The sequence below is a fragment of the Podarcis cretensis genome (genome assembly GCF_951804945.1).
Source record: "Podarcis cretensis genome assembly, chromosome: 13".
Lineage (NCBI taxonomy): Eukaryota > Metazoa > Chordata > Lepidosauria > Squamata > Lacertidae > Podarcis > Podarcis cretensis.
The window spans coordinates 37,223,249-37,246,496 of record NC_137182.1 but is presented as its reverse complement, the minus strand read 5'-3'; the positions used below and the strand labels follow the sequence as shown (position 1 = coordinate 37,246,496).

The 23,248-nt window shown below is 48.4% G+C and overlaps 1 protein-coding gene across 4 annotated transcripts in view; it reads right to left on the bottom strand.

Annotated features, from left to right (window-relative positions):
• PLEKHA4 (pleckstrin homology domain containing A4) overlaps positions 1 to 23,248 on the bottom strand; it is a 43,895-nt gene that overhangs the window by 6,000 nt on the left and 14,647 nt on the right. For 2 of the 4 annotated variants that reach the window (XM_079950507.1, XM_079950508.1), the window contains exons 2-19: positions 19,680 to 19,788; positions 15,099 to 15,209; positions 14,261 to 14,333; positions 12,578 to 12,678; positions 11,817 to 11,932; positions 10,563 to 10,826; positions 9,834 to 10,395; positions 9,657 to 9,734; positions 8,719 to 8,820; positions 7,774 to 7,842; positions 5,955 to 6,035; positions 5,697 to 5,846; positions 4,520 to 4,618; positions 3,453 to 3,555; positions 3,233 to 3,315; positions 2,309 to 2,422; positions 2,072 to 2,204; positions 658 to 713 (exon numbers count right to left, since the gene is read on the bottom strand). In XM_079950507.1, coding sequence (XP_079806633.1) covers positions 658 to 713; positions 2,072 to 2,204; positions 2,309 to 2,422; positions 3,233 to 3,315; positions 3,453 to 3,555; positions 4,520 to 4,618; positions 5,697 to 5,846; positions 5,955 to 6,035; positions 7,774 to 7,842; positions 8,719 to 8,820; positions 9,657 to 9,734; positions 9,834 to 10,395; positions 10,563 to 10,826; positions 11,817 to 11,932; positions 12,578 to 12,678; positions 14,261 to 14,333; positions 15,099 to 15,209; positions 19,680 to 19,763 — 2,379 coding nt within the window. In that variant the 5' untranslated portion in view covers positions 19,764 to 19,788. Of the gene's footprint in view, positions 1 to 657; positions 714 to 2,071; positions 2,205 to 2,308; positions 2,423 to 3,232; positions 3,316 to 3,452; positions 3,556 to 4,519; positions 4,619 to 5,696; positions 5,847 to 5,954; positions 6,036 to 7,773; positions 7,843 to 8,718; positions 8,821 to 9,656; positions 9,735 to 9,833; positions 10,396 to 10,562; positions 10,827 to 11,816; positions 11,933 to 12,577; positions 12,679 to 14,260; positions 14,334 to 15,098; positions 15,210 to 19,679; positions 19,789 to 22,767; positions 22,941 to 23,248 lie in introns of those variants that run through there. The other 2 variants (XM_079950506.1, XM_079950509.1) reach the window with 2 other exon arrangements.

Genomic DNA, 23,248 nt, shown 5'->3' with positions numbered 1-23,248 from the left:
ATCAGAGACAGCGCCTGCATGGAGCCAACCTCTCTTCCACCCTCTTAATGCCTCTCCTGGTTCTGGGAGACCAGGGAGGAGGGAAGTTTATTTTTGCAGCAGAAGGGGGAGACACCCTGGCTTCTACAACAGCAGGACTCCTCTCCTGCTTCAGTATCTGATTCTGAACTTCTCTCCACTTCTTCTTCCCAGGCTTCTCCCTCTGCCCACTCATCATCATCACCCACTGCTAACCCCCTGGCTCTGAGCCTTCTCCCCTTGGTGGTTCCTGCCTGTTGAAATAGGTAAGAGTCAGGCCCGGGGTATTGCTTGGGGGCCTGGATCAGACCCACCCACCTGCAAGATGTCAATTAGCCACTCCGGTTTCAACAGGAGCCGCGAAGCTTAAATTGTATTTTTTAGGGAAAGCAGAGCATAAACATATTAATAAGTAATAAAACAAAGCCTTCCTTTTCCCTGTCGTGCACTAGAACAGGGATAGCCAACGTAGTGCCCTCCAGAGGGGCTTGGACTCCAACTTCCATCAACTCCAGACAGCCTAGCCCAGCCAATGGACAGGGATGATGGGAGTTGTAGTCCAACAAGATCTGGAGGGGCACCACACCCTTGCAATGCATAGATTCTCTGCTGCCATGATTCTGAGGGTCCTCCGCGTACCTTGATTATGCTGTGCTCAGTGTCTTCACAGAGTTTGCTGATGTGGCTCCCGTGATCTGTGAAGGAGGAGGGAGACAGAGCATTCATTCGGAGGGTGCAGAACCCAAGTTTTCTGCTTCTCTCACCTAGTTCCCACCTCTGTCCTGGCAGCGATAGGCCCTCAACGCAACTCAAAAGGCAGCTCTTATGCATTGCACTCTGTGGCAAGATCAGGGCAGGTTAAGCCACCAATGGCGAGCACCAATGGCGGAATCCTTGCTTGACCAATGGGAAAGCAGCACTCTGAAAGTGGGCAGGGAAAGGGAATGGTGGGTAATTCAAAAGGGAAGTAAGAGTTCATAGAATTATAGAATCGGGAGACTTGGAAGGGACACTGAGGGTCATCTAGTCCAATCTCAACTAAAGCATCCAAAGTTTCACAACTAAAACTGTGAAAAGAATGAAGGGATCCGCCTTTCTCGCTTACCAGAAGCACCCAAAACACACTCTGGGTTAAGAAGCAAATGTCAACTACCCAAGTCAACCCACACTGAAACTTGAGACCCAAGAAGGCATCCTTTCTGTGTGCAGGGCCAGATTTAGGTTTGATGAGGCTACTGAAGGTAATGGGGCCCTTTATCTGCCCAGCTGTCCTTTGTCCACAACAAATTGTCGCTGTTTTTTGTGTTGAATATACGCTATGTGGTAATTTATGGACCTAAAGGTAAAGGTAAAGGTACCCCTGCCCGTACGGGCCAGTCTTGACAGACTCTGGGGTTGTGCGCCCATCTCACTTAAGAGGCCAGGGGCCAGCGCTGTCCGGAGACACTTCCGGGTCACGTGGCCAGCGTGACATCGCTGCTCTGGCAAGCCAGAGCCACACACGGAAACGCCGTTTACCTTCCCGCTGGTAAGCGGTCCCTATTTATCTACTTGCACCCGGAGGTGCTTTCGAACTGCTAGGTTGGCAGGCGCTGGGACCGAGCAGCGGGAGCGCACCCCGCCGCAGGGATTCGAACCGCCGACCTTTCGATCGGCAAGCCCTAGGCGCTGAGGCTTTAACCCACAGCGCCACCTACGTCCCTGTAATTTATGGACCTAATAGGTATCTAAAGCCATTTGCCATGCATGTTGCCATGCAACCAGTCCACGCAGAATGTAGGCACCCTATTTTTAGACATCAGCAAACCAGTGATATTTTAGGGAGCAGGCTAGCAGGCGGGGCCCATTACTTACATCATAGGAGCCTAAACAACACAAAACACTGTTGTTGTATGTAGGTTTTATTTATTTATTTATTTTATCTTATATTTTGGAAATGTCCATCCATTTTTTTTCCTTTAATTTTTTTGAGGGCCCCCAAGAGAGTGGGGCCCTAAGCTATAGCTTGTTTAGCTTATACGTAAATCCGTGTTCCTCTCCGCATCTCACTCACCTGGACCAACCACATCCTTTGCCCTTACTTTCTCGGACTCTGCGGGCTCGCCGGAGGAATTGTATCGAGGTCGCCTGGTGGCATCCGACTGCCGTGATGACCCCTGTTGCCCTCTGCAGGAAGCAGGTGGACTCTGCCGGCAAAGAACACAACATCAGCAAACCTCAGTCGCTGCCAAGAGAAAGTGGGCAAGGCTGCAAGGAGGGAACTGAGGATGCTGTTGGGGCAGAAACTTACAGGTGGATTCCCTGCCCGAGGGCTGTCCAGCTGGCCCACTGTGGCTGGCAAGTGGCTGGTGGTGGATTCGTGGAAGGACAGGATGGATTTGGGAGGAGGAGACGGTTCAAACTCCTTCGGGCGCCCATAGAAAAAGAGTGAACATTATTAGTGATGCATCCTTAGTCTGCCTGTGTGTGTGTATGTGTGTGTGTGTGTATGTTAGATAGACAGCTGTCAGGCGGGTACTTTCACTATTCCCCTTTCAGCACCTGCTAAAAACAATCTTGTTTAGACAAGCCTACCCAGATTGCTGATGCAAGTTTAAGTCCGTTTTTAGTCTACGGTTATTTTAACTTCTGAAAGTTTTAAATTGTTGTTGTCAGTTGCTTTTCCTATTTTTGTAAACTGCTTTGAGCTTGTCTTGACAATGATGCTGTGTACATGAAATAAATATTGCAGTGGTTCCTCTGGTTGTGAACAGGATTCGTTCCGGAGGCCCATTCACAACCTGAAAAGAACGCAACTCGCATCTGTGCGTCTGCGCACATGTGGGTTGCGATTCGCCGCTTCTGCACATGCGTGTGACGTCATTTTGTGTGTCTGCGCATGCGTGAGCGGCAAAACCCGGAAGTAACCCTTTCCAGTACTTCTGGGTCACCGCGGGACGCAACCTGGAAACGCTCAACCTGAAGCAAACATAACATGAGGTATGACTGTATTTATCTAGCCATAAAGTAAGTACATAAACACACATATACACAGAGAGAGAGTTTAAGGCCCAAATGGGCTTCTAAGTAGCTTACCAAAACCAGGGGCACCAATATTGAAATACAAAAACACCCACAATTAAAACACTGAACCCCTAACTTCAAAGTGCTTTGGAGCCCAAGGTCTCGATGGTGAAGCCACTGTAACATTTGAACCCAGAGACCAACCCCATACCTCCATTCCTGCACAAAGCTGCTGGGATGTGTGGCTTGGCCCCAGATGAGAATCCAGGGTTGGGGTGGTAGCTGGAGACACACCTGCAATGGAGAGGTTCAGATGTTACAAACGAGGACTCATAAGGGGCAACACCTGCTAAATATCCACCTCCCTCCCTCCTCCTCCTTCTCCTGGGCTGCCGCGCTCCCAGCTCCTAGGACAGTACTGCATTCAGCACCTGATCTTCTGCTTTCTAGGGTGTGGTGGTTGGCTGGGCTGGATCTCAGTCCTGCCAGGATGTCGTGGATCCTCCACAAATCTTGCTGGGCAGCTACTTGGTCCTAAGGAGGAAAGGATCAGACAGGTGGAGGCAACAGAAATTAGTGCGGAAAGATAGGAAGCTGCTTTGAACCAAGCCAGGCCATCGACCTGCATAGCTCAGGATTGTTGACACCGGGGCAGGGGATGGGGGGGGGAGGGTCGGGGCGGGACTTTTCCATTACTAGCTCAGCAAAGCAAGTCTGGTAAGGGGCGTGGCATGGGAGAGGAGGCGTGGCCTGGGGAAGAGTCATAGATAGAGAGGTTTGGCTTGAAACTCCCTCTCTCTCCTTTACTTCAAGGGTTCAGATAGGGGTTTTTCTTAGTCCTACCTGGAGATGCCAGGGGCAGAACCTGGGTCCTTGCGCATGCAAAACAGAGGCTCTGAGCTGTGGGCCTGGGGTACCATGTTTCCACCCCCTGCAACCCACACTACCTCCAGATCAGAGCCATAAGCTCAATCTAGCAGCGATTCCACATGCTCAACCCTGCCATTTATTTCTGAGGCAGACCATTTTGGGGTTGGATTATTTCACCAACTACTGAGCAGGTTGCAGTTACGAAGCACAGAATCAACAATGCCTTTTATCATTTGTTATTATTTTAGAATTAGTTTTTAGCCCGTGTGGCAGCAGCAGACACAAACATGAGACGTGAATCCCAGAAAATACAGGGCCAGGACGAAGACTGAGGTGGATTTCCACAGGTCAGAAGAGGAGGACTTTAATATTTGGTGGATAGCTCATCTTCCCACCCACCCAGCAGAAAAAAAAGAAATAAATTTGAAAAGCAGAATATATTTCAAAATAAGCACGGTTGACAAAATTGTCTTCATTTGCACAAAGTGCTCAGATTACAAAACCTGACTTCTCAGAGTACAGAATTTGGAGTTTTGTCACTTTTTTGCAGCAACTATGCACAGCCCGAATGCTTGCAAAGAACCACAAAAAAGTGGTAGGGAGAGGTTTGGAAATGGGGAGCACATACCTGGGGGTGCCCCACAGTCCGGATATGCTCCAAGGAGCCCTTTACCATCTGCAGGTCATTTTCCAAGGCGGCGTAATCCTCCCACGCTCGTTCACTGTCCTGAGTTGGGGAAGAACAAAGGCTCAGCGGCTTATCCAGATCCCTTACAAAGTGCTGATTCACTGCAGATAAGACCTGGTAAACCCCTGCTGCAAAATGAGGTCGTAGAATCCTGGGTGGGCTTCAGGTGAAGGATGCTATTTTCAATGCCTCCTGCCAAATATTTTATGAACACACACACACACAAAGATCTGCAACAAAATGTTGCAGTATGGAGTGCTCCCATCCATTCCCACCCACCGTTCTGTGCGCAACTGCCCCCTAACAACAACAATAGTCACTCAGCAGTCAGTGGCCACTGGCCATTCTCAGTCCTTGTTTGGTTGTCTTGCGGGTGCCCCCAATATGCATTTAAGTTTTCCCCTCCCAAAGTTTTTTTGTACTTCTGTAAACTTGGGGGTCTCTGTAAGCCTGCTGCTACTTGTGCACAGATGTTCTGGCCCTCTAAGTACCGGACATGCGCCTTTGAACATTGGTCGAATAGAAAGGAAAAGCAGGCACAGCAACAAATCGTTGCTGTGTATCCCCAGTGGGAGGGTGTTGCCTGAGCATTGTGGCTGAGGGGCTTGAAAGAAAAAAGTTGGCATCAAAGGCAGGAGTCCCTGCTCTATGCTGGGTCAACTTCAGATGCGGAAAAAAAGTCTTAAAAGTCCAACCAGTCTATATGCAAGGCAATTCGGGTAGGAGACTTCCTCATGCGACCAGGTTCTCAATTTGGCTTCGAAGGAGGTGAGAGGGGGCAATTTAAGTAGATTGACCTTTGCTGCAACTTGGAGGAATTTTGACGGGAAACTGAAAGGTGCCTCTGCTTCATCTCTGATCTGTAGTATTAACCGAAAACTAACCGAGAACAGGGACGCGGGTGGCGTTGTGGGTTAAACCACAGAGCCTAGGGCTTGCTGATCAGAAGGTTGGCAGATCGAATCCCCGGAGAGACGTCTTAATCCAAGGTACTATTTCTGGGTTAGTGGAGTCTGTAACCTGAAATGTCTGTAACCTGAAGCGTATGTAACCTGAGGTACCACTGTACAGTGTTTTCTCAGCTCAGGCTCCCAGCATGGGAATAAAAGCAACTCACCAGCGCTAGATCGCAGAGGCGAGCTCGGGTTTGCACCAGTTCGTCTTGCAGCTGCCTCTGCTGGTAGCAGATTTTCTCCATTGTGGCGTCTTGGCCTTTAAACTCCTCCAGCCTCAGACGTGTCACCTCCAAGGCTTTCTCAATCCGCTCCTGTAAAAAAAAAGTGCCAACCATTTCAACGTAAGCCAAAATAAATCAGATGGCCGGTTTAATAGCAGGAGTAAGGGAAAGAGGGAATAGTGGTAAAGTAAGACATACCTTTTCAGCCCGGAGCTGTGCCGTGTCCTCTTCAAGACCACGAAGCACCTTGTCCTGGCCGCAAAGTTTTGTCAAGAGAGCCTAGAAAGAGAGGGGGTGCAATTCTAAGAGAAGCCACCAGAAGGTGCTACGGCACATACAATCATGGCTTTATAAAAGCAGGCAAACCCACTTTGGGACAAATGTTTGGCATGGTGTTGTGAGAGTGCCAGGTTCTCAGGGGCGCCAGGCTGAGAGTCCAGGGCCCGAGAGTTGAGTCCGAGGAAGAGCCTGCACCCTGGCACCACATATGCTTAAGACAGCCCTGGTGAGATTCTTTCTTTTTTTCTGAGAGCTTCCAAATCAGAGATGGGTTACGCTATTAACAACGTAGCGTTCCAAAGGCCAGTCAGTTAATCATTTAAATTAATAAACTCAAATTCTTACTGGACTAAAAATGAGATCCAAATTAATTCAGACAGATTTTTTCAAAAAAACCATAAGGAGAGCTGGATGAGGCCATATAAAACCCACAAGCAGGACATGAGCACAACTGTACTCTGCCCATGGGATAGTAGCTGTTGATAGCCTTGCCCTCCATCAATGTATCTAATCCTCTTTTAAAAACATCCCAACTTGGTGGACTTCGCTGCCTCTTGTGGGAGTGAGTTCCACAGTCCAACGGTGCGCTGTGTGAAAAAGCACTTTATTTTTTGACTGTCCTGACCTCACCCAAGACAACAAAACATTGGGCACATCCAGTCTTACAGGGTGATTTCCCACCCTGTAAAACCCCAGGCAACTTCTAATGCTGTTAGAAAATTGACGTGTTGCAGCATGAAACCGAAGCACACAGTTTTATTGGGGGGAATTATTCCACCTTCAGCCAATTTCAGTGTGTAGTAAAATGTCTCAAACAAAGCCTTTGTTTGAGTGTCAGAAGAGAGGCACTTCTCCGAGTTGGTTTTTGCTTGAAAATGTAAACAGAAAGTAGCAAAAATCTGGGGGTGTTCTTGACGGCTGTGCAGGTGACAATAAAACAAGCTGTAGGACTAACTCTCTGTAAATTTGGCATTGAGCAGTGACCCTACAGTGGATTCCAACCCAGTTTAATGTTAATTATTTTGCAGTGACCCCCACAGTGGATCCCAACCCCATTTTCTTGGAAGTAGGTTTGTTACTTATTTTGCAAGAGATTTCAAAAATGAGCTTTCAAACACCGTTTTATAAATGAGGCATTCCTTCTTCTGAAAGAATGTCTCAACTTACTCGTAAGTCAAGGATGCAGGGACCTGTGACCCTCCTGGTATTGTTAAACTACCGGTACCAAGAGCCTAGGGCTTGCCGATCAGAAGGTAAGCAGTTCGAATCCCTGCGATGGGGTAAGCTCCCGTTGCTCGGTCCCTGCTCCTGCCCACCTAGCAGTTCGAAAGCACGTCAAAGTGCAAGAAGATAAATGGGTACAGCTCTGGCGGGAAGGTAAACGGCGTTTCCGTGCGTTGCTCTGGTTCGCCAGAAGCGGCTTAGTCATGCTGGCCACATGACCCGGAAGCTGTGCGCCAGCTCCCTCAGCCAATAAAGCAAGATGAGCACCGCAACCCCAGAGTCGTCTGTGACTGGACCTAATGGTCAGAGGTCCTTTTACCTTTTTTACCATCATCCCTGATGGGAGTTGGAGTCCAGCAAATACCTGGAGGGCCACAGGTTCCCCTGCCCCTGCTCAAATAGATGTTTATGCTCTATGCTTCCTAAGCTGGATGCAAATAATTTTAAAAGTTTTTTTAAAAAAACAACAACACACAAATGAACCCTTGGTATGAGAAGAAGCAGAAGTGCGTACATCAGTGTCGCTTTCAAACCGCTGCCCCCCGGCAGAATGGATGCTCCTTTCTCGCACCAGAGTCCGGCACTGGAAAGACAGAGAAATGGTTGGTGTGAATAGCATGCAAAGGCATGTCTGGATAAGCCCCCAAACTTCCCACATGGTTTCCTAGGAGAAACGCCAGCTTGTTGCACCACGAAAGTTAAATATGCCCATAGAAGACTGTTTATGTATGCAGCAGCAGCAGCAGCAGCAAGAATTCTTTGAGCCCCAGAATGGAAACAACAAGAAGTGCCAACGAAAGAAGAGTGGCAGGTGAAAATGATGGACTTTGCAGAACTGGCAAAACTGACGGGAAGAATCCGAAACCAGCACAGTCAAGTATTTCAGAAGGACTGGAGTAAATTCATACGATATTTGAAAGATCATTGTAAGCGATTGACATCGCTAGCAGGGTTGTAATGAGAATTTTCTCCCTTTTTATATTTACTTAAATTTTGACGTATTTTGCAATGAGTGTAATTAGAATTGAAAAATGCATAAAGTGCGATGATATAAAGGTTAATCTTGTGGGAAGGAAGTCAATAGGCTAGAAAGAGCTAGAGAGGCAAAGTGGATAATAATGATGTGATTATATATTGTTAAATGGAAAAATAATGAAAATTATATATTTTTTAAAAAGAAAATTAAATATGCCCAAGACATTTATGTGTTCAGCATTAAGAGGGCGTGTTTATCAGGATAAGTTGCCCATGGCTTCAAAGACCAACTACTCCAATCCAATGTTAAGCTAACGGGGGGAAATGGTGGAGCCCAATGTTAACCATGACAGACAGGAGGACAATTTGGTATTAAAGCAGAGCTTTAATGCTGCTGTCCTTTCCTGGCCAATCTATTCCTTTTGCTAAGCCAACGTTTGATAAGTCCTAGACTCAAGGGAGGATCAAGCACCAAATCACATACCGTGGTTCCCAAGGACGTCCTTTTCCCAGGGGTGGGCCGGTTAGGCAGGGGGGGCAGGGGTGGTAGGTGGAGGTAGCTGGAGGAGGCGGAGTGGGGGGTGATCTGTAGGGAAAGGGAAGGCAAGTGTTAGGGAGAGTAGCCAGGGAAGCTCATGAGCAGGACTGTGTGCTATGCAGTGGAACCTCGGCTTGCGGACGGAATCCATGACGGAGGCACGTCCGCAACCTGCAGCTTTCGCATCCTGAAGCGCCGTGTCTGCGCAGGCGCGATTTGGCGTTTCTGTGCATGTGTGAAGTGGCGAAACCCGGAAGTAACCTGTTCCGGTACTTCCGGGTTTCCCACGGTCCGCAGCCCAAAAACATGTAACCTGAAGCAGCCGTAACATGAGGTATGACTGTAATAATAATAGTAATAGTATTTATTTATTTATTTATTTATTTATTCATTCATTCATTCATTCATTCATTCATTCATACCCCGCCCATCTGACTGGTTTCCCCAGCCACTCTGGCCGGCTCCCAACTGAGTATTAAAAACACGATAAAACATCAAATATTAAAAACTTCCCTAAACAGGGTATGCCACAAATTGCACGGAAAGACTGTGCAATATAATACCGGTCGCACAATGCAGCTTTCTGGAAAAAAGGGAAAGAAAAAAATCTTTTCATTTTTTAAAGGAGGCAAGTTCGTAGCTCAACATTTGCATAATTTACGCAAGTTGCGGAATTGAGCTTTTCCTGCTGCAGAATTAAGACTCCTTTGGCTCAGGATTTCAGAAACGTTAAGTACAGGGTACACACAGCCCAGGTCACGAGCGGGGAAAGAGACATTCGAGCCAACAGACTCGTTTGTTTTTGTGTCACAGGGAGAGGAAGGCCAGGGAGAGGAGGACCATGGCGAACGGGAAAGATGGAGAACACAGCCCCTGGTACTCACCAGTCGCCCATGTAACCGAGACATGACCAGAGCACGGGACGTCCCAGCTGGCGGGGAGAGATAACCTCGGTCTGCAAACTGGCAGGAAAGGAAAGGTTAGCGCCCGGGTGGATCAAAGTCAAGATAAGCCCCAAACCCAGAGCTGCCCTGCCCACTGCTTCCGCAGCCTCTACTTACTCTGCTGGGTGGCAGCTGCCTTGCCAATGAGGGTGCCAGGCCTTCCTCGCCCACGGGTCGGGCCCTGCTGTGGTGAGGGCTCCGGGCGTAACGCCTGCCATAGGGGTCTTCGGAGGAGGGGAACACGTCATACCGGTCAGCAGGCGTCATTGTGCGCCCCCTGGTGGCAGGTGACAGCGTGGCATAGGGGTTGTTGGGAGGGCCCTCGCCGGGGGCAATGTCCACACGCCCCATGGGGGTGTTGGGGCGCCCGAGGCCCCTTGGGGAGGCCGCGGAGGACAGGTCCTCGCAGGAGATGGCCTGTGCGGCAGCAGCGGCAGCTCTCGGGGGCTTCCTGCGGGCGCGAGGGGGCGACTGGCGGGCGTCGGGTATCTGAGGCGATTCGGCAGGGGTCAGGGGGAGGGAGTAGGAACGAGAGGAGCGGATGGAAAGCAGAGGGGAAGGCTGAGGGGTCCGGGATGGGGAGGAAGGCGTGGGGCTCTCAGAGGGGGACCGCGGCCGGGAGGAGAGCTTGGGGTGGATGACGGGCGAGGGGCTTCCATGAGTCTGGGAAGACAGGGAGCTGCCAATGGAAATAGAGGGAAGAAAAATAGGAAGGTACAGAATCAAACAACAAACATGAAAATCCAAGTCCCGCCCCAACAGCACCTGTGGGAGCCAATCATCATTAGCTCCCCACGGCGCCCCCTGGTGGAAAACTGGTTCTTCCCTCTCCACCCACCAACTTACCTTAAATCTGGTTGTTCATTCCTTATGTGGCTGTATCCGCCGTTGAGCGAGCTGCACAACGACGTCCTCCCGAGCCGCGGAGTCCCCTGCTGACTGTCCTGCACATGGAGGCTGTCAGACGACGAGGCCTCCCCGTCGTGTGCCTCCGAGAGACGGGCGATCTCCAGGGATTCTGCGCTTTTGGCGTAGTCGTTTTGCGTGAGTGTGACGTCCTCAAAGCTGGTGCATGTGGACGGGGACTGGCTTTGGAGACCCCTCCGGTTGCTGAGGGACAGAAGGGAAGATTTTTTTAGACTGTATCAAAGCCCAGGTGGCTGGTTCCCCTGCGATGACCTTCCCCTTTGCCCGCAGAGAGTTTGAAATCAAGATTCCTCCCCCTCCAACCCCACCCAGCGTCCAACCTCACAGTGGTGGCTGTTGAGACTGGTAGGGCGGAATGCAGGGAGCCCAACAGTAGGTGGCGCCACAGAGTTAATGACAGGAAGGAAGGAAGGAAGGAAGGAAGGAAGGAAGGAAGGAGGAAGGAAGGAAGGAAGGAAGGAAGATGTAGAGTGGCTGAGGGCAGGCTGAGATGGGTGGGGCCATGCCTTGCTTCGCCCTAATGGACCAGCCTGCGCTGCAACCTAGCTGGTTCTTTCAAAGCTCACGGCTTAACCTTCCCATTTTGCCCACGTTGCTTCTGGGTAACCCATGAATCCAGACACCCCACATTCCTAAGATAAGGGTGTCCACGGGCTAATTTCAAAACTAATCTCAATGTGATGAGTCTGGGTGTCTGGCAGCAGCAACTTGTCTCTCTCTGGGCAGCCTGCTGGGTGGGGAGGCAGAGGGCGATGGCGGGAGTGGCAGAAGGAGAGAGAGAAGGCAATGGTTGAAAGGAAGAAAGGTGAGCGACACTGCCTACGTTTGGCTTTGCCCTCCTCCCTACAGTGGGCGTCTGTCTCGGCTGCTGGATGTGGTCCTTGATCGGTGATGCCCCCTCCCCAAGGGACCACAACAGGAAAAAGAGTCTCCCATCCTAAGCAAACCAAATCTCTCTCCTAGAAAAGTTTAAAAACTTTAAAAACATCTGCACCATTAATCTCTCCACGATCCTGCCCATAATGGAACTTGTTTCCCTTTCAAAAGTTCCTATTTCTCAGTCCCTCTTTTGATGGGTTCATGTCCCATCCCCAAACCAGACAACCCCAGAGGCAAGGTTACAGCCAGCCAGCGTAGGGCTGTGCGTAGAATACACTTGTCCCCAGCCCTTACTAGCTTCCATAGTCGCACTCGGCGGCGGCTGACTGGTTCATGGCGCGGATCCAGCTATTCATGTCCAGCTGGGTGTCTGCGCTGAAATAATAGGTTCTCATGCCAGGATGTTCGGCCTGGAAGGTAAAAGAAGAAAAAGAGGGGTCATTGCAGTGGCCCAACGCATCCTCAAGGGGGCAGCAGGCATATGGAAATTCTGGTGGACAACAGCTGGAGAGCAGAGGCGAGGGTGGGCTTGAGGGCTTCTGGTGGGCTTTCTGCATGGCTGGCTAATGGAAGAGAGAATCTGTCGGCTTTGGTTCTCTCCATTTCTCATTTTGCCTGTCGTTTTTCTACATTTCCACATCAGTTTGCAATTTATTAGCTTTCTTTTTTAAAAAAAAGGCTTCTTGAAAATTCTTCGGCAATTTTCTCCTAATATACGTATGTTTGTGTGCAATTTTGACTCACGTACACATTTTTTGCAAAGCAGTTCCCCCTAATATAATGCTGTTTTCATTTACGTGCTCACTTTCCCCTAGTCTATGCACACACTGTGTGCATTGCAAAATATGCAGAAATGCAGATTCTGAAGGGCGACTCTGTTCGTGTTCTCCTAGTGCTTTGCACAGTGGGACTTAAGTTCACCTTCAAATGCAAACTAAGTTGAATCTCTCACCCATCACTCATGGTTGTCAACAGACCTTGGGTGACAGCAAAATAACAGATGTTGGAAGAAAACAAGCATTCCACTTGCGGGGGGGGGGCGGGGGGGGGCTGACCTTGAATATGAAGCGCCGGTTCTTCTTCTCCTTGGAGAACGCTGTCCGGATCTCATAGCTGGGGAGGAGGATGCTGCCCAAAACTTTCTCTTCGCGGCTGTCTGGAAAACAAACACACACACATTTCCAACCCCACCAAAGGAAAGGAAAAAGTCACAGGAGAGTCCTACATTGGGGGGGGGTGGCGGTTTGGACTAGAGGACCCTTGAGATCTATGATTCTAAGAAGTCGCTTCAATGCACTTTTCCCTAAAGCCCAGATGGAAAGAACCCTGTGTGGCCCTTGAGATGTTGTTGGGACTCCTGTTCCCATCAGCTCCAGCCCACCTGCCCAAGGGTCAGGGCTGCTGGGAGTTGGATCCCTATAACGTCTGAAGAGCCACAGGTTCTCCCCTCCAGCCCTTTGGGCCTTCAAGATCTCTGGGGCCTGAACTAGCAATTCCAATCCGTCAAACCTGGCTAGTGGTCCATTCCACTGCCTAAGGTGCTGCTGGTAGGGAGAAGAAGAAGAAGAAGAAGAGTTTGGATTTGATATCCCGCCTTTCACTCCCTTTAAGGAGTCTCAAAGCGGCTAACATTCTCCTTTCCCTTCCTCCCCCACAACAAACACTCTGTGAGGTGAGTGGGGCTGAGAGACTTCAAAGAACTGTGACTGGCCCAAGGTCACCCAGCAGCTGCATGTGGAGGAGCGGAGACGCGAACCTGGTTCCCCAGATTACGAGACTACCGCTCTTAACCACTACACCACACTGGCTCTCCAGTGAAGAATCAAGGGAGAAGAATCAAGGCCTTCTCTCTCAACCATAGGGCTTAAGTTGGGGACAAAAGGGCTTGTCCACATCTGAGCACTATATAGTTGTTTATCCACACACACACGCACACAATTTGAATTACACTGGAGTAGTCCACACCCACACGTATTTCAATTTCTGTATGAGAAACAATTTCGGTCTTTCCTATTCATACCAGCAGGTGTTATCTTTTGTGTTTTCCCCTGCCTTCTAGTTTGTGGATTCTATCACCCCAGTTAAGTGCCAACAGGGCATGACCACAGATAACTGTGTCCTCATCTTGTTTTTGTTTTAATATCCCCACCCAAGAAGTACACAAAAGCACAGAGCCAGGCAACTGTATAGCTGCTTGTGCAGTTTTCTGGCTTTGGGCAAATCTGACGGACCAAAAGAACACAACATCCGGTTTTGTGCAAATCTGAGGAATCAGAAGAAAAAGGATATATATAAGGCTAAACTCCTCCACCAGAAAGAGTCAGGAGCAGAGTCGAAAATGAAATGAAAGCAACTAAATTCTCAGCACACCCTTTTCAGATCTGGATACAGAATATGTGGGCTTTTAGAATACGTATAGAAATTCTTGTTGTAAACCACTTTGATGTATTTTTTGCTGCAGCAGTATAAAAATATGCTTATAAGTAAGTAAAAGGAATAAACAGCTGGAGGCCCATGAGCTTTCCACCCCAACCTACAGCATATTTTCCCAGCTCTGCTCCCAGACAGACCATAAGGAATGTTATAGGCTGAGAAAGCAACAGGAGGAAGGAGGAGGCACACCCTCCGATGCTTGACCAGCCTACCTTGCCTGAGACTTGAAAAAAGCCCTCCCTCCAAAAGCACAATGACATCACTTCCGCCCACCTCTGGCAGAACCTTGGGGAAATCCCAATTACCTCGGTAGTAGAAGAGGCAGTAATTAGAAAGGACGAACCAACGCCGTTTCCAGAGTTTAAGACCAGAGCTGTCCTGGAGGAGGAAAGGAAAGGAAAAGGGGAGGTCAAAGGTGGCCAGGGCATCAATTCCCAGGAGAACCCCTGATCATTCTGCTTGGTTACGTCAAACATATTGTTTTATCGGTGGGTACAGAATTGGTAGTCAAGCTGCTAACAGTCACACATGTGGCATTCTGCCATAATTGGAGGGGAAACATTCTGCCCCTGGCTAGAGGATATTGGCTACTTCCAGAAGACCTCTCTATCAAAGATTTGTCCTGATTTCCTTGCAGGAAGATGACACGACGTTGGCTATTTATTGAGCTATTGCTCATTAAGTGACACCGCCATCAACACTGATTTGGGGCAAGATCATGACAACTCTGGGCGAGATCTCAAAATCTCTGCAAGATCTTGATCTATTGCGGCGTTGGCAACGCTGACAGTGGTGGTGGGGAGCATGGTCTCATTTGTGGTGGCCCCTGCTGCTGTGACACTGGAGCTCTAACAGCTGCCCGAGAATGACAGATGCTGAGCGTGTGATGCCACCAGCAGCCTCTGGCTTCCCTTGCTCTATTTGGGTCTTCCCATGCCAACATTCAGCCACTCATCCTTTAGGCTAATGCACAGCCAACGTGATAACATCCTTATTATGTGAGTAACAACTCCCCTCATTCCTGACCAATGGCCACACTGGCTGGGGCAGACGGGAGGAGATGTGGCTGAAAACACCTGGAGGGAACCACGTTGGCTCCTTCTGAGCTAAGGGACCGCCTTCGTTTCTCATGCACTTTTTTACCTGTTTATAAAGCCATCCGCGCATGATGACAGGCGAGTTGGGGTCTCTCTTGATGGAGTTTGCCCTCTTCCCAAATGCATGAACCTTCCGGACAGGCCGGGCTGAGCGTGGCTGTGGAAGACAAAATGGTGAAATGCAATACTGGGTTGTTAATAGCACGCCATCAGTGTTGGCATCGGTCTGTCTCAAGAGAATGGAGTGCGCCTCTGTGGGGTGATGTCAAACCGTGGCCTCACCTTGCCTGGGCAGCATGCATGGAGGTCCTGGGCTGCACAGACAAGACCTCCCCGCTCTCCATCTCACTGATGTGGTCCAAAGGAAAGCAGAGCAATACGTTTGGTCCCAGCTTGGTCGCAGGAGATGATGGAAGGAGGCGCACAAGGCGCTACCCAACCGTCTTAGGGACTCCAGATTTGTGTAGGCTTTACTCCTTAGCCTTCTCTTCTCCTGAAGATATCTCACAAGGCAGTGGAGTTTTAGGACCAGAGTTTTCCTTCTCCTAGATGGGCTACCTTCCCAAGCTGAGGAGGCCCATCTGCCCCTCACTTCCCTCTGCAGCACATGGAGAAACCGTCTTCTTGACCGTTGGACCTACTATTTCCCTGCACGCTACTGGACCTGCACGCAGCTTCGGCATCGCTCTGGGTCCCGCTCTGGGGGCTGGCGTCAGGGGAAGCTCGGGCTTCCCCCACCCCAGCCCCGCGCCTGGGGGGGGGGAAAAATAATTTTCCCCCTTTATCCCCCCCCAAATCTAGGTGCGTCCTATGGGCCGGTGCGTCCTATAGGGCGAAAAATATGGTACTTAGCCCCTTGTCTCCTGTTGCAGGAATGTTGTGGGAATGTAGATAGAAAGCAGCATTGGAGGCAGACCACTCCCACCCCCAGTCACCCATTGACTAAGGATGATGTCATCCAGGTGTTTATGTGAAGAGAAGTCCGCAGTTTCAGCCTGACTGGGAAAGCCACAAAAAGCTGAGTTTGGAGCTCTAAAAAGTGATCTCTGGTTGCTGGCTGCCTCCCTAGAGATCTGGTGTAATTGTTGCCTATCAGTTCGAGTGTTTGAAGCTGTGCCTGCCTCCACCTATGTAAATCAGTTCAAATGCAAATATTACACAATGCCAATAGGCCTCCCGTGACCTCCTTCCAGAGGAAACCAAACCTGAGTAAGCGCTGCAGCCCTAAAACTTTTTACCGCAGGAAAGTGGTAAGTGAAAGGATGGTAAGCCAAAGGAACTGGCACTCTTTATGAGTGTGACTTAGATACTGGCAATTTCTGGGAGGGATGCTGCTACAGTATTTGTCTACTACAGCAAAAAGCAAAGAGCCTTGTAGCACTATCAGTACAAACAGATTTGGTGTCATTGTCTGTCTACTTACTATACCTTTAAAGCACTTTTGAAATACAGTCTTTCCCTCAAATAATCCTGGGCACGGTCGCTTGTTAAGGCAACTGTAGCTCTGTGAAGGGTAAACTGCAGTGTCCAGAAATTTTTGAGGGAAAGAGTATGTTTCAAAAGTGCTTTAAATGTATAGTGCTTTCAACAGTGCTGGACTAGAGCAGGCATAGGCAAACTCAGCCCTGCAGATGTTTTGGGACTACAACTCCCACCATCCCTGACCACTGGTCCTGTTAGCTAGGGATGATGGGAGTTGTAGTCCCAAAACATCTGCAGGGCCGAGTTTGCCTATGCCTGGACTAGAGCCTATTTCAGGATGAATGTAGGATGTGCTGTCTCTCTTTTCTTCCCTCTTATATCCATTAAGACAGCCTCAAACATAGATACACTGCAAAATCTATGCAGCAGGCACTTGTAAACATCCATTTGCCTCATTGACAGTGGTGAGTATCCCCACTGAATGTATGTTACATAAAATAGGTAAATGTAAAGGACCCCTGGCAGTTAAGTCCAGTCACGGATGACTCTGGGGTTGGGGCGCTCATCTTGTTTTACTGGCCGAGGGAGCCGACATTTATCTGCAGACAGTTTTTCTGGGTCATGTGGCCAGCGTGACTAAGCCGCTTCTGGTTAAACCAGAGCAGTGAACGGAAATGCCATTTACCTTCCCGCCGGAGTGGTACCTATTTATCTACTTGCACTTTTGGGTGTGCTTTTGAACTGTTAGGTTGGCAGGAGCTGGGACCGAGCAACGGAAGCTCACCCTGTCACGGGGATTTGAACTGCCGACCTTCCAATCGGCAAGCCCTAGACTCAGTGGTTTAGACCACAGCACCACCCACGTCGCTGTTACATAAAATATTTTATACATAAACAGACCAAGAGAATATTCCCAATACATTGTGGCAGAGTGCACATGGCCTCAGACAATCTCAGGATCTAAGAGCAAGGTAAACATTGCCTCTTTCTATATATGCTTATGTGCCAGTAGCCAATTGGCTACCAAAGCTAGATTCAAGTATTTGAATCTGGTATTTAGAAGCCTCATATGATTCTGGATCGGGGCGTCTGAGAAGCTCTCTCTCTCTCCCCACACACATCCTATTCCAATCACTTAGATGTGATGTTGATGCCCACACCCCTGTGGCAAGGCGTGCTGAGACCTGAGCCTGCGCTTTCAACACTGTGGCACCAGACTTCAGGAATTCGCTTCCCCTTAGGAGTGAAGCAAGCTCCAACATTGTTTTTGACATTTGTTGAAAACTTTTCTTGCCTTCCAAGCCTTCCAAGACTGGTCTGCCTTATTCCTGCCGTTTTTAATCCTTGTTGGGTGTTTTTTTTTCAATGTTTTCATACAGTTCTGGGATCTGTATTGTTCTATAATTCTCTCTCTGTACAGCATTTGGGGATTCTTTGAATGTACAGTGGCTTCTAAATTCTGATATAATTAAGTTAAATAAAAATGCCTCATGTTCCTCAAATACTCAGGTGTAATATGTTATCACTGTAGTAATGGAAATATCCCAAATCCCTATGAAACCATTCTGATGTTGGTGAAACGAGCTGCTTCCCATGGTATAAGCAGTGGACATCTGAGCTGCTGTTCACAACTCATTCAGATTAATTTAATTACCATCTCCCAAGCAAGTCTTTTCAACCCTAACCATATATTTATTTATGGTTTTAGTAAAGTTCATGGTGAATTTCAGGTATCCTGCTTCTAATCGCAGGTTATGAGTTTGTTCCCAGTGCTCATGTTAGTGTTTTAAAGACCTACATGACCCAGGACCCAAATACCTGAAAGACTGCCTACACACACCCTCAGGTATTAAGATCAGCAGTGGGGGTACTTTTCGTTGCTCCATCACCCTCAGAAGCTCGGGGGGGGGGAGCCCAGGAGAGGGGATTCTCTATGGCAAGCCCTAAATTGTGGAACTTCTGCCCCCCAGAGGTGTGTCTGACAGGGGCCGAATTTAGGTGTGATGTGGCCCTTTATATGTCCAGCTGTTCCTTTGTCAACAACAAACTGTCACTGTTTTTTGTGTTGAATATATGCTATATGGTAATTTATGGACCTAATAGGTATCTAAAGCCATTTGCACATAACAAAATATGTATTTTATCAAAGTAATTGTTGAACTGAAATACAGTGGTACCTCTAGATACGAATGGGATCCGTTCCAGAGCCCCGTTCGCATCTAGAGGTAAACGTAACTAGCGACGGCGCATCTGCGCACGCACGCGTCGCTTTTTGCCACTTCTGCGCATGCGTGTGACGTCATTTTGAGCCTCTGCGCATACGCAAGCGGCGAAACCCGGAAGTAACGTGCTCCGTTACTTCCGGGTTGCCAAGGAGCACAACTCTAACATGCTCAACTTGAAGCATATTTAACCCAAGGTATGACTCTACAGTTAAGAAGAAGTATATTGATAGTGAAATACAATTAAGAAGAAGTATATTTTTGGGGGGTCCCCAAGAGAGTGGGGCCCTAAACTATAGCTTGTTTAGATTATACGTAAATCCGGCATCTTCACCGTATAAAGGTTTGTACCTCTTTACCCTGGCGTTTGACACCTGGGATTTTTAGGACTCGACTTATTTCTGTGATTGTAAGTTGTTTTAAACTGTTTTAAACATCATGTTTTAATTGCTGTCCTGGGACCTTAGGGTGAAGGCAGAGCAAAGAAAGAAAGAAAGAAAGGAAGAGCCTTTGTAAACTGAGAGAAGAATGATTATCCCCTCCTCCCTTCCTTTCAGGTCACAAATGTGCCACAAATGACTGAGGGCTCATCCACACTTGTCCCAGACTGCCCTGTTTGCTCTGATTGGGCACTAAAGAGCAGTTTTCCCTGGGAGAAAGCAGCGGGAAATATGGATAAGCCCTCACATAGGTATGCAGGGATACATCTGCCAATGTGAATGTTTTGAAGCCTCATAAATGTTGTGGACTTGTTCACATGGTTATTGTAGAATTCTCCTTTTCCCGAAAAAGAGCTTTGGTTATTTGTTTATTTTAAAGCACAAGCTGCCAACTCCTGAGGTAAACACTATTCAGGTGTTCCTTGCAAATGAAGCTGCAAAGCCCATTAGCTCAGGAAGACAAGGCAAGCAGGATCTCTGGAATCCTATCTATCGCCCCAGCAACACCTGTCCAGAGGGCTCGGACCACTTCCAATTCCTCACCTTCGTTCCCATGGAGACGGAAGAGATGGTGACTGTGCTGCTAGCTTGGCTCAGGCCGCTGGTAGGCCGGTCCCCTTCTGACATGGTCCTTAGCTGACCCAAAGCTGATCTGGAAAAGAAAAGAGGATGCTGACTTGTTGCAAGAATGCTTCATGTGATGTTCACAGTACCAGAATCCCACAGCTTGGGCCCAGTGATTTGGGGGAATGTAAGGCACCAGGTCTTTAACCTTCTCCGGGGACCCTGGGCTTAACCCCTCAGCCTCATGGAACCCACTTTTGACAACCTCAACCAAACCATCCTTCATGGCATCCTTTCTTTCCCCACCTCTTTCTCCTCCTACAGAAAGATGGTCACTGTACTACTGTCTGTGTGATGCAACTTGGGAGAGATCTTGACACAATTGTGGGTCACATCCCACCAGCTTAGAAACACAGGGAACTGGGTTCTGCTGAGTCAGAACATTGGTCTATCCAGCTCAGTAGGTTGTGCATGGGGGTTGATCCATAAAGCTCATAATATGTTTTTAAATGATCTCCCTCTTGAGATTATATTCCCACCCCACAACAAAATGTTTCCTGACAAGATATGAAAAATCCATTCTTTCTTTCATTATTTGTTCCCATCTGACAAACATGGTTTCAAATCCCTTTCTTTCTCTCCATTCTCTCTCCCACCTGCATCCCTTTCATGCCCTCCCATTCCAGATTTGGCAACAACAAAAACCCAAAATACATTTTAAATTATAGAATAAAGCAGCATTGTGAAAACTAAGTGTAGTAACATATGTTCTTTTGCTTCATCTAACTTAAGTTGCTGAGCATCGAATTTTAGTTTCCTGGGCACAGAATTCAATTTTCTTAGAAGCAGCAGGAGACACCAATCAGCCCGTTAAAATATTTCCGTTTATTCCAGTATATATCTCTCTCACACACACAGTGTTAATTTTGCAGGCTTCATTTATTCTTTTTCATCGTTTCTTTTTTTGAACTGAAAGTCAGAATAGAGTGTTGAAACCATTAAACCTGTTCCCCAGTTCAACCCCTGCCAGCAAATTCCCTCTAGTTATTTTTGGATCAAGCCCACCTGCTTGTGTCTGGCAAAAGCATCTCATTCGAGAGAGTGTCAACTTGGTGAGATGGGAAATTCCACCCCTTCCCTTGGCAGCAGAATTCTACAGTTAAATCACCCCTTTGTTGTTAAACACTCAGGCCTGCATTTCTTAATAATGGAGGCTTTTAACCCCTGGAAGCGATTTCTGAGTCCCTCTTCAGTAGATATTTAGAACTTCATAGCCTTTCTAGGCATCTAGTTTGCTGAGCATTCATCCCGACTTGTTAGCAGAGAGATTAGACGATGTTGACTATTCAGTGGGCATTCATTTGTTTGCAAGGAGGTTAAGATGACCGTTGCATCAAAGCAAATGTTCCCCCACACTTTTCACTGCCTTTTCCTATCACTTTCCTTGTCATTAAAAAGCAAGGTTTTTCAGGGAGGTGAATCTGTTGCACAAGGCCTCCCAATCAACTTTAACTGCGCAACCTAAATTGGGAGGTATGTGACTGAATACCACCCAGAAACAGTGACTGTTGGAAAACACCCTTTTGGCATTCCTGTCCATTGGCGTTACTGATTCCGTTATTTATTTCTATTATTATTTATTACATTTTTATATAGCACCTTTATCTTCCAAAGAACTCAAGGTGCTTCTCCTCCTCCCCATTTCATCCTCAAAACAACCCTGTAATGTAAGGTTAGGCTGAGAGTGGGTGACTGGTCCAAGGTCACCCAGTGAGCTTCATGGCTGAGTGGGGATTCGAACTGTGGTCTCCCAGGTCCAACACTCTAACCATGCTGGGGGTATATATCTAGTGCTTTAGGTAAGTGGGATTTCAGCCAGCCATCTATGCCCCCCTACAACTATGGGTTTTAGTCAACTAAGTAATCCAGAGTACACCTATTGCAATTCATGGGCTTGTCATGTCCATTAATTTCAATGGGTCTGCTCTGAGACTAAAGCTATGCACATGTTAGCAGCTGAAAACACAGCGAGGTCGTTCCTCCCTCCTTGCTTCGTTTCAAGTCACATTTTCAGTTGGTGTGCATACCATTACCAAAACATTCAGAGATCCTTTTAAGTGGAGACGGCTGGGATTGAACCAGCGTCCTGTATACAGAACACATCATGGTCCCTTCCACTGCTATGTGGCTCCTCCTGACTAACGTCTGTAGCCAAAGCTAATACTCCTAGCAGAAAGATATAGCAGGAAGCCTAGCATACCCCACTTTGGTGAATTCAAAAGAATAGATGGCTGCCTATAATTAGATTTCTCCAGGGCAGGGATAGGCAGGATCTTACTGGTTCTCAACTTACAGAAAGGAAGAGGTTCAGAGAACTGCTGCAACAATGGAAAGCACGTTAGCCTCTAGGCTGCAAATTCCCTGGGCTTGAAAAAGCAAATCCACATTCTTTGCCAGGGGAAGCTCAGTTCCCTGCGCTGGGTGTCTCTCACACAAAATAAGCAGATGTGCCTAGTTATATTGCTTCTGGCAAATCTTTCCCCAGGGGGTCAAGAAGAGTTCCTGGGCCAACGAACCAATCCTAGACAACTATTCACACCCCGACCAACTTCTGCCAACTGCAGCAGGCATGACTTTCAAGCCTAATTTGCAGCAGCCGTAAGTACAGACACAACTCAGATACCTTCCAGATGGGGTAGCTGTGTTAGGGCTCATCCAGACTTCCTTTCGCACAGTGTGTCTAGGAACAGGTCCGTTCTTAAAAGGTCTGTGCTCAAGCACTTACGGTACTGTTTTTTGGTTTTTGCCACAGTGCTTTCCCTGCAAAAACCACCGCGGTCTGACTCTGCCTAACAATAGGGCTGGCCCTTGAGGGAGCTAGATGCACAACCCTGAACTCCTTAGAGGAAAGGCAAAAGAAGAGAGGAAGAGAGAGAGAGAGAGAGAGAGCAGCATTTGTCTAGCATCCTGAAATCCAAAACTATCTTTCCTGCTTGCCAAAGCTCAACTGCTGTTCTCCACACCCTTAGCTTGACCCGACCAGTTTTTCACTTCCTCCTCCTCCTACCTGGCAGGTGGACGCAACTTAAGATGCATTTCAGGAAGCTGTGGGTATCCAGACAGGCTATGATGCTGTGCTCCAATGATGGGTCATCAGTCAAGTGTCCACAGACACCCTCCCTGCCGCCAACGACTACTGGGAGAAGCACCAGTATAACGCCACAACCAGTGGCAGGGGGTTGTGGCAGTATATTCCGGATATAATCCATACAAAGTTGCCTATTGATGCAAAAAACCTCCCTTCCCATATGCTACTGGCTGGGAATACAATTGCGCCTCGTGATCCGAAGGGGCACCTCTTGTATTCCCTGGCACACTTTGGCCCTCACATTCCATTCCTCCCACCTCTCACCCTTGCAATGACGCCAGGCGAATGAATAGGGCATTGATGCTGCCAGGACCCCCCTTCCTGACCCTTAGCAGTGGGGTGGGGGAGACATTGTGCCAGCTGTTTGCGATGGTCCCTTTCCTCCCCGCCCCCCCCCAAC